The sequence below is a fragment of the Alexandromys fortis genome, unplaced genomic scaffold, assembly GCF_014885135.2.
Source record: "Alexandromys fortis isolate MF-2015 unplaced genomic scaffold, M_Fortis_MF-2015_v1.1 scaffold_19, whole genome shotgun sequence".
Classification (NCBI taxonomy): Eukaryota; Metazoa; Chordata; class Mammalia; order Rodentia; family Cricetidae; genus Alexandromys; species Alexandromys fortis.
The window spans coordinates 2,258,007-2,269,099 of record NW_026067890.1 but is presented as its reverse complement, the minus strand read 5'-3'; the positions used below and the strand labels follow the sequence as shown (position 1 = coordinate 2,269,099).

Below are 11,093 nucleotides of genomic sequence, written 5' to 3'. Positions count from 1 at the left end.
AGATATAGAGAGAGAGAGAGAGAGAGAGAGAGAGAGAGAGAGACCCTTTGAAAAGAAAAAGCAACAAAAAGAATTTTGCAGTCTAGTTACTTCTTAGTTGGGGGTAAGGTCAAGTGAAGAATGTCCCACCTTTAAAGGCATGATCCAGCAATGATACTGACATAGTGATAATGTGTATCTAGAGTAGGCAGTGGTGGCGCATGCCTTTAATCCCAGTGCTTGGGAGGAGGCAGGGGCAGGGATCTCTGTGAGTTCAAGGCCAGCCTGAACTAGTTTTATTAAAGCTAGGGCTTGTCTCAAAACAACAACAACAATCAATCAATAAAAAGAAATAATATGAATCTAGAGAAAGGAGAAAGTGATCTTTGTAGTCCTTTCTCATTCTGCCAGAAAGAAATGGTCACAAGTTGGTAGAACTGACAGGGATAAAATACAAAGGAACCCTGATTGGGCCTTTGTTCACTGCTTTGCAAGTGTGAGCTCATCTGATATGCACTTGAGAGTGCCTTTGCCCCACAGGAGTACTGGAGCTCTGCTCCTGCTGTGCTGGCTCCCTAATGAGACACCACTGCTGTCTGGTTTTAGAGTATTCCCATCAACCCAGGGAACACTCTCAGACCCATTTATCATTTTTCCTCACTCCACCCTGAGCCCAGACAGCAATCTGCACACTCTGTCTCTGTGCTTTTGCCTTTGGTAGACATTCCATACAAATTGCATAGTGTAAGACAGTCTTTATGTCTAGGATCTTCCCCTTAGCATGTCTTAAGGTTTACCTCATCCATCCATCCATCCATCCATCCATCCATCCATCCATCCATCCATGTTGCTGTGCACTGTTCCTTTGTTTGGCATAAACTACATTTTGTTTGTTGAGAGGTGACAAGTTTCTTGACAGGTGCTTGACTGTGTATCATAATAAACATTTAATTATCTGTTTAATTTTGATGACAGAGAACAGAGTGGAATTGGATCTCCTTGTAGCACTGGGTGATGTTAGGCTGTGCTGAGGATGAGCAGTGCTGACAGGAGGGGCATGTGCAATGCTCTGGGCTCCTTGCTTCTCAGCTAAATGAGCTTTTAGTTTCTTGTTGGTTTGCAGGTCTGTTTTTCCTATGAATTTGTGGATATACATGCAAAAAAAGGCTCCAGCGTTTAAGAAAACGTTTGAGAGGCTAGTACATCTTCTTAGACAAGATCTTCCTGCAGGCTTGGACAGGAAGTGTGCAGCTGCAGCTGGCTTATAAAGGAGGATGGTGAATGGGTACTGTAAGGGGGTTCCAGATGATCCCCCACTTTCTGTTTTTGATTACAGGTTTCAGCAACGTTCGCTGCCAGCTTAGTCACCAGTCCTGCAATTGGAGCTTACCTTGGACGAGTGTATGGGGACAGCTTAGTGGTGGTCCTTGCTACAGCAATAGCTCTGCTAGACATCTGTTTTATCCTGGTGGCTGTGCCAGAGTCGTTGCCTGAGAAGATGCGGCCAGCATCTTGGGGAGCTCCAATTTCCTGGGAACAGGCTGACCCCTTTGCAGTAAGTTTCTCCTTGGTAGAAGAATGAATATCTGGCTGGGCGGTGGTGGCACACACCTTTAATCCCAGCACTCGGGAGGCAGAGGCAGGCGGATCTCTGGGAGTTTGAGGCCAGCCTGGCCAGGGACAGGCACCAAAAAGCTACAGAGAAACCCTGTCTCGAAAAACCAAAAAAAAAAAGAAATGAATATCTGATTCAGGCGGATTATGAGTACTTCCTTCTTTCTGATGCTTTTTCGAGAAAGCACCTTAAGGTTTATTAATATATTTATTACAATCAGGTTCTCAGTGTTTTACCCATTATTTAAGATCATTCTGCATTAGTCTCCTGAGTTCTGCAATTATAAACATGAGCCACCATACATGGCTGAAGATTTATTTTTTGGACATTTTGGGATTTTTTTTTTTTTTAGACTAGTTTGGTGGGGATGAAGTAAAGACAAAACTAGTAGTGAGGTTTTGACTTAAGTGTACGTTGGTGTTTCTCCTATTCTAGTCTTTAAAAAAGGTGGGCCAGGATTCCATAGTGCTGCTGATCTGTATCACCGTGTTCCTCTCCTACCTACCGGAGGCAGGCCAGTATTCCAGCTTCTTCCTATACCTCAGACAGGTAAGGTCCTACTGCAGCGGACTTGTCGTGTTTCGTGCTGTAAAGACAGCATTCATTTTCAGGGAGCTGGACTCCTCTGTAAAGCCAATGCTTGTCCTAGTTTGCTTTCTTCTTGCCAAAAGCAGCTTGGGGAGGAAAGTGTTTGTTTAGCTTCTACTTCCATGCTACAGTCCATCATTGAAGGAAATCAGGGCAGGAACTGAAGCAGAGACCATGCAGGAATGCTGCTTGTTGGCTTATTCCTCAAGTTCATGTTCAGCTACCTTTCTCATACCTCCCAGGACCTCCTTGCCCCATGGTGGCGCCACCTATAGTGTACTGGACCCTCCCATCAGGCATTAATCAAGACAGTGTTGCATAGACACCAATCTGATGGAGACATTTTCTCAATTATGGTTTTCTCTCCCTGGATGACTCTAGTTTATGTCAAATTGACAAACAAAAGCACAAAACAACCCCCCCCCCAAAAAAAAACCCTACCAATACAATGTAATTTTATAAAAAGTAGCCAACAAGAATTTTTCTTTTTTGTTTTAGTTTTTGAAATGGAATTTTTCTGTGTAGTGGCCAACAAGAATTTAACCTCCTGTTCATAGTACCTATTTCTGCTCCCCATCTTTGGTACTGGGGGTAAAACCTACAGCTTCATGTTGCAGTTATTTGTAAAGTGATTTTGGGTGCTTGGTAGCTAAGTATAGCTAAATAAACGGGATTTGTTAAGGAGAAGAATGTATTTTACATATAAAAAGCCATTTTTCTGAAGAATCCTTTGTCCTTTATGTATAATAAGTAAATTAAAATTTGAATTAAAGGTCATCAATAAGCATGTTTCTAGTCATTTAATATTAATGTACAAATAGTAACACTAACATGCTTGCTATGCTCCTTTTTCATTCATTTTACTTGTTTTGAAAACCTTCTAGATAATGAAATTTTCCCCAGAAAGTGTTGCAGCCTTTATAGCAGTCCTCGGCATTCTGTCCATTATTGCACAGGTGAGTTCCTGTGGGAGTGATTGCATAGAGGGGAGCCCATCCTCATGCAGTGATGGCATGTTGGGAATGAACCTTTTTGTTTTGGAGATGGAGTCTTTCTATGTCATCCTGACTCTTTTGGGGGTCACTATGTAGACCAGGCTGGCCTCTAACTCACAGAGATCCTTCTGCTTCTGCCTCCCAAGTGCTGGTCTCTGGACTATAGGTTCAAAAATATGTTAGTGTTGCTAGTAATTGATGAGGTTTTTAGGGTGGATACACATTAGTGATGTATAACTGTGAAGTCACTCATCACAAATAATCATTGGATGTCTATAGTACAACAGGCTAGAACAGTGGAGTCGATCCCTGCTGTTTAGTTTACATTCTAGAGGATGACACATGAAACATTAGTTGTGATTAAAAACTTCAAAGAAAGGGAAGAAGTGGTAGAGAAACTTGGAAAGGTTTTATTTTATTAGTAACGGGAATTTGGGGAGTGCTTGATGTACAAGGTGGCATTTGGCCAACGATATGCAGACTATAAATGCAGGAAGAGAATTTTAAGTGGTTGAATGATGGGAATAGTGCCCCAAGGGTGAGAGTACTTGTGTTTGAGAAAAGTAGAGGTCTGGTGTGGGTAGGGAAGGAAGCTAGCAAGTAAATCCTAGGGGCTCCAGGAAGCCCTCGGTAAGCTCGCAGGTAAACAGTGATCGCTGGTGTGGAGGGTCTTTTAGTCTTGTGTGAGAGATTCTCATAGCAGCCAGTCAGCCTTGGTAGTTGTACACAGGATGTGACCCCAGGAAGGGAGGGGACCTGTGTTTCTGGATTTTGTTTCTGACTTGAATGACTCCTCACGGCTTTAAGAAAGCACATTCACCTTTTGTTCCCACTTGCAAGGCTATAAACAGGCCCGCAATGTGCAAGATGTTTTGTTGCTGAGTGGGGGTCTCTTTTTGTACCCTTTCCTGGATTAGGATTTATTGGTCCCTCCTGGCTTCTAAATTGAGAAACATGAATTCTGTAATCAACAATGACTAGTTGCCTGCATACAGTGAAGGACTTTATAAGCAGCTTCCTTAGCCTCACATTCCAGAGAGTGCATGCCTCTGCCTTCAGCCCCCTGCCAACTGTGTGTGCTGCCAGCCTCCCGTGTTCCTACCTGAGGCTGCAGGAACATCATCAAGGTGAATGGTGTTTAGCAGTGCTTTCCCTCTGGGGTGCATGATGAGAGTTCATGTTCTGCCCTGTGAACCTCTGTAGAGCAGTGATTCTCAACATGTGGGTTGTGACCCATGGGGGGGGGGTCACATATCAGATATCCTGTATAGCAGATAATTACATTACGATCTATAACAGGAGCAAAAGTACAGTTACAAAGGAGCAAGGAGAATAATTTTATAGTTAGGGTAACCATAACAACATAAGGTCACAACGCTCGGAAGATTGAGAACCACTGATCTAGAGCCTTAAGAGGAAGCAGGACTTTTGAGATGGAAATGCTGTGTTTGGGGATAGTCTTCAGAACACTTTTCCAATTCTTTAAACTTTGCGTTCTTCACAAGAATTGGATGCCACGGTGTATGCAAAGGAGTGCAGTAAAGTACTGAAATAGCTGCTTCATTAGGGGGACAGTTTTTATTGTAGATAAGAGCAGCTAAAGGCATCTGGAAGAGTCCAGAGCAGAGAAAGAGAAACAGAGTGGACATGACCAAGGCTAGGGAAGTGGGAATAGCAAGAGATAGCCAGAGAGGGAATAGAAAGTAGTGGTTGTAAGGAGGGTAAGAAGTTGGGGGTGGGAAGGGAAGGGCTGGACTGCGGGAACCTGGAGGCCAGCATGAGCTTTGATATTCAGCCACAGGCACATGTCAGTGATATTGAACCATAGGTCCCTTCTGCCAGAGGCCAGGGAAATGACTCCTGGAAGATGAAACATTCTCACAAATTTCTGAGCAATGCTGGCATTTATCTTATGACCAGAAATCCTTTTATAATTCAGCTTGAACTGAGCCAAGACTGTTATTCCTGGACATATGAACTGCCTAAGACCTAACATAGTCTTGAGTATACTCAAAAGTTTTCTTTTGATTAACTAAATTCTGTCTCTCATACATTGTATATAAGTAGAGCAGAAATTCTTGTTTCCAGTTCTTTGAATGTGTAAATTGACTAATACTGTCCACCATGTCCATACATAAACAATAGGGACGTGCATTATGTATTGCTTTAAAAGAAAATACCATAACAAAATCTTACTAGAGGAAATAAAATATGAAGTTTTTATACAGTTGTTAGGTTGAAAAATACTAGCTTTACCCAGATGTTTGTTTAGTGAGTTGAACTTCCGGCAGACTGCTGCTCAGGAAATTTTGTGGATTGGCTAGCAAAGAGTCTAATCCCACAGGGTGGGCAGACCCAGGGCCTCGATCCTGGATGCTTTTCACTTTTACCAGGCTTAAAGAAAGCTAAGTCCTCAGATCCTCCAAGAACTTGGTATGGTGGTAGTGAGTTATTATCTAAAAGTTCTTCTAGGAACCTTTTCTGAGGCAAGGACTCATTTTAACTCTTGCCAGCCTAGAACTCAACTCCAGACTAGACCGCCCTCAAACATAGTTCAGTTCTCTTCCTGACTCGGGCTCAGATTACAGCCTGACGTTTGTTACCACACCTCAGAAAATGTTAAGTAATTCCAACTTACACTTTGTAATTATTTGTATGAGGAAGTAATGAGTGATTATTGGTACCACTTCTACAGACTTATTATTTTGTGTAGTGTGTTCAACTTTTGTTATAATATCAAAATTGTTTTTGATGCCCCAATCCATGCTGAATTTCAATTAGATTTGAAATAGAGGAATGTCCATCTACTCACTAAACCATTTATTAAATGTTTCCTATGTGCCAGGGACCGCTCTCAGCACTTCATCCAGTGTTGAATTCTGAAATTGCTGCTATTAGCTCCACTTGGCAAGAGAAAACAAAGGTAGACTTATCCAGGGTCTCAAAGATCATAGTCCGCCGGTTTTTCCAGTCTGTGCTCTTAAAACTTTCCCAAATCATACTTACTAAACTTTTATACATTTCATAGAATCTTCATGGTTTCAACAGCAGGTTTTAGATGAAATTGTGGGTCATCACTGGGCTATTGGATTGCAGTCTGTCTTAGTTACTTTTGTATTTTTGTGATAACACACCATGACCAAGCCAATTTATAGAAGAAAGAGTTTTAATCTGGGGTTCACAGTTCTAGAGGGTTAGAGTTGATGATTATCATGGCATGGAATACGGCAGCCAGTAGGCAGGCATGATGGTGGAGCAGTAGAAAGAGCTTACATCTGGTCTACATGCAGGAGGCAGAGTGTGGTTGTAGACTTTTGAAATCCCAAAGCCCACCCCCAGTGACATTACCTTCTCCAACAAGGTCATGCCTAATACTTCACAAACAGTTCCACCAACTGAGGACCAAGTATTGAAAACAGATGATCGGATGGGGCCATTCTCATTCAGACCACTTGGCCTTGAGGCTTCATTCATGCTGTCACAAATGGGGCGTCTCCATCAGGAGTCCTCATTGCAAGTATACTAAGGGCTTAGAAAACTGGACTCAAGTATTGTAGCTCTAGTAGCTCTAATTCAGAATGTGTTAGTCTGTAGTACTGAGCTCTGAACTAGTTGGGGCAATTACTGCTGAAAACAGCCACACTGGTGTAAATGATACTTCATCATAGTGAAAGAACTGCAAAAACAAACCAAACTTTGTGGTAATCATATGTGTGTTTTTCTTCTAGACTATAGTCTTGAGTTTACTCATGAGGTCAATTGGAAATAAAAACACCATCTTATTGGGTCTGGGATTTCAAATATTGCAGCTGGCATGGTATGGATTTGGTTCAGAACCTTGGTAGGTATAAATATTGTAATGTTCATTTTCTCAATTTTTTTATATTCTTTGAAAAGTTCTTTTATTTGCATAATGTATTTTGAGTACCGTAGGCCTTTACTACCTGCCTCTCAATCCTCTTCCAACCTATAGTGGCATTTCACTTGTATCTTAATAAGTAAAGGTTGCCTGAAGATCAGAAAAGTAAAACAGCCACACTAGCCAGCCTTATAGACTGGCCAGCAATGAAACACACCTTTTTCCCAGTAGCCACACTATTTCCCCAGTAACTGGGCAGTGTGTGACTTTAATCCCAGTGATGCATGCCTTTAATCCCAGCCCTAGAGAGGATTTTAAGATGGGAACAGACAGCTCTCAGTCAGTCTCATTCTGAGACTCCTTGGAGACAGGATCACCATTTCGGACTGAGGTCGAGGTAAGAACCAGTAACTGGCTGCTTTGCTTTTCGGGTCTTCAGGTTGAACCCCAATTTCTCCCTCTTGAGTTTTTATTAATTGTGCATCACTAACGGCATAGACTCTCGTTTGCGGTGTGTGTGAATTTAGCCCACAATGCAGTTAGTACTATCCACACATGCATGGCATGGTGTAGGGCATGGGAAGCCTACCCATAGCCACACCCCATCAAAGATGTTTTTGTGTGCTTTTGGTTTTTGAGACATGTTTCCTTTTTTTTTTTTCTCCTTCTTTCTTTTTAAGCTAAGGCTGCCTAAGCCTCACAAGGGCGAGAACTACAGGTGTGCACAACTTTGCCAGCTCCGCCCTTTTCTTCCTTCCCAGCTAAGCCATTGACTTCAGCCTGTTTCTTGTGCTTCAGAGCATGCATAGTAGTTTCCCACATAAGTTTATGTATTCTAGACTGGCTAAATAGTGGCAGGTTTTTTTACATGAGATTATTAAACTATTGAATCTGTAAGGGCTCGTTTAATCAGTTTAAAAAAAAAAAAACAACTGGGAAGCAGCACAGAAGTCTGTGGCAACAAAGACAGCCTTCTATCTCTTTTGTCCTTCCAGTTATGGGGAAAGCATTGTAGTGTTCCCCTCTGGCAGGTTGAGAGTGAACACACTCTTCATTCCATTCTGGCTTCCCCACCAGACTTAGCTTTTCTTGCAGGCTGATGTTGGTCGGGTTGGGCTGCCTACCACTTTGGGCTTGGGTATTATTAGTAAACACTAAAATGTGTTTAGTGGGTGACGTATTTTCCAGTCCAGCCTTTGCAGAGGACCCACAAATGTGAAGTATTTCTTTCAAACAAGAAGCCAAGAATTTCCAGCTTACTACTCTTTATACTTTAGAGATTATATCCAGTCAGTGATCTTTAAACCGAAACACAAATCCATGAGAACTTTGGATGATTGCTGGCTTCAACATTTAAATACACTTGATGTTTCTTATTAATTTTATGTATAATCTTCAAATAGCCTCTCAGCTTCCCACTGAATGTTCCAATTTTACAACAAGATACCACATCATCTTTGTGAACAAGTAGTTACTGTTTCCAGAGCACACAATGCTATGACTTGCCCAGAGCCAATTAAGAGGAACAGAGAAAGCACACTTCTCTTTTCTGTACCACAGCCATTGCACAGTCAGGATGACTTGGTTTGATTTGACAGGTAAAATGGAAGCAGTATTAATTTTTGTTTTGCCGCTTTGATTACAGGATGATGTGGGCTGCTGGGGCAGTCGCAGCCATGTCTAGCATTACCTTTCCAGCTGTTAGTGCCCTTGTTTCACGAACTGCTGATGCTGATCAACAGGGTGAGTTGCTAGGCACTCAAAGTAGTCTTCTAACTTTGCTGCCTGTGGTAAAGCAGATTCTGAGGTCCTAATTTCCAGTGGCTATTGTCCCTTGTCTTTCCAGTACTGAGTGGCGTTTGTGTCATTATGACAAAATACCCAACAGAAACAGCTTGAAGGGTTTATATTGACTATAGAGTTTTGTTTTTTTATGATCTGTTTATTTTGGTTTTTTCGAGACAGAGTTCCTTCACTTTGGAGCCTGTCCTGGAAGTAGCTCTTGTAGACCAGGCTGGCCTCAAACTCCACCTGCTTCTAACTTCCCAAGTTGCATCACCATCACCTAGCATGATCTATTTTAAATATGCACTGGTGTTTTGCCTACATGTATGTCTCTGTGATATAGTTGGATACCCTGGAACTCGAGTTATAGACTGTTGTAAGCTACATGTGGATGCTGGGAATTAAACCCTGGAATAGCAGTCAGTGCTTTTAGCCTCTGAGCCATCTCTCCAGCTCTGGTTATAGAGTTTTTAAAGAGTTCAGTCCATGGTTGCTTAGTCTCATTGTTTGTGGGCCCAGAGGGAAAAATATGTCAGCAGGGGCATAGAAGCTACCCACAAAGAGTAGACAGGAAGAAGCCAGGGACAAAATACATTTCCAAAAATTCACCCCAACATTCTGGTTCGAGGGCCTCCCCCAAATAGGGGAGTACCAATTCAGTGCCAATAGGGACTGAAATTTAGTACATGAGCCTGTGAGGGATGGTGCGCGCCCATGTCCTGATTTACTAATGAAGTTTCACTGCCATTTTGATATTGTGATAGGAACCTTAGGTTGTAAACTGAAACTGCACTTTTGTTTCTTGGCCACCCAGACCCAAATTATCACAAACTATATTAACTACAAAGTTTGGCCAATGGCTTAGGTGTATAGCTAGCTCATATATCTTAAATTTAACCCATTTCTTTTCATCTATGCATTGCCATGAGGCAGTAGGTAGGTACATGGTGTCTCCTCAACTCCATGTGCTTTCCACTGTCTCTGTTCAGATTTCCTGCCTGGTTTTACTCTACTAAGCTATTGACCCAAATAGCTTTATTCACCAACCAATAAAAGCAACACATATACAGGACATCATTAGGGTTTGTTGTAACCCTTTAAAACTCTGTAGCTTCAGTTATCAGGATATCAGTAAACATAAAAAGGTTCTGTGGTAGGAACATTGTTGGCATGCTAACAGAAAGGGTCCTAACAGAGGGTAGAAGAGTGACAGTGGTTACTTAGTAAAATGGTCACTTAGGAAGGAAAGGCAAGATGAAACTAAAGGAATTGAAGTGAAACTCAATAGTATATATTTGACTGAATAGGAAACTGTGTTGGGTGGTTTTTAATGTGCTTGAGTGCCTGGATGATTTAAAGCCAAAAACCTAGTGCTTTTGCTACCCAGAGTTCACCCTGAGTTCACCCTGTTAGGTCTGGGCTTTGCACTTACACAGGGCGGTGACTACTTATGGCTTCTTGATAGCTTTTAATACTCCTAGAGCAAGTTGCTAGTATCTGTTAACAATCTCAATTTAGATTGATTTCACATTTGTAGGATAATGTGCTAAATGATTTCTTTAAACATGTAGGTGTTGTTCAAGGAATGATAACAGGAATCCGAGGATTGTGCAATGGTCTGGGACCAGCCCTTTATGGATTCATTTTCTACATATTCCATGTGGAACTTAAAGAACTGCCAATCACAGGATCAGACCTGGGGACGAACACAAGCCCTCAGCACCACTTTGAACAGGTAATTCTTAACTTGCATGTTAAAATGTTCTATTTATTTGGCTGGACTAAAGGATGATTTTGAAAACAAGCTTTAAGCCGGGCGGTAGCAACTCATGCCTTTAATCCCAGTACTCGGGAGGCAGAGGCAGGTGAATCTCTGTGAGTTCGAGGCTAGCCTGGTCTACAAGAGCTAGTTCCAGGACAGCCAGGACTACAACACAGAGAAGAAACCCTGTCTCGAAACTCCACTTCCCCACCCCCCATAAAAACAAAAAAAAGCAAGCTTTAATATAAAACTGTTTCTGGTTTTTTGACACAGCCTCACTATAATTCCAGCCTGGCTGGAACACATTGTGTGGCCCGTGCTGATCCTTCTGCCTCAGCCTTCTGAATACTGATTGAGATTACACATGAGCCATGATGCCCATTCTAGAATTCTTAATTTACTTTGAGGTCAAATGAAACCCCAAATGGATTGGCGGTATAGCCCTGCTTATAGAGTGCTTGCCTAGCATGAACAGGCCCTAGATTCAGCCAGACATTGTTAAAACAAAAA

The 11,093-nt window shown here is 42.0% G+C and overlaps 1 protein-coding gene across 2 annotated transcripts in view; it reads left to right on the top strand.

Annotated features, from left to right (window-relative positions):
* Positions 1-11,093, top strand: part of Mfsd14a (major facilitator superfamily domain containing 14A) — a 35,186-nt gene that overhangs the window by 21,803 nt on the left and 2,290 nt on the right. For both annotated transcript variants that reach the window (XM_050148673.1, XM_050148587.1), the window contains exons 2-7: positions 1,316-1,534; positions 2,030-2,143; positions 3,067-3,138; positions 6,906-7,018; positions 8,682-8,779; positions 10,393-10,556. In XM_050148673.1, coding sequence (XP_050004630.1) covers positions 1,316-1,534; positions 2,030-2,143; positions 3,067-3,138; positions 6,906-7,018; positions 8,682-8,779; positions 10,393-10,556 — 780 coding nt within the window. The remainder of the gene's footprint in view (positions 1-1,315; positions 1,535-2,029; positions 2,144-3,066; positions 3,139-6,905; positions 7,019-8,681; positions 8,780-10,392; positions 10,557-11,093) is intronic.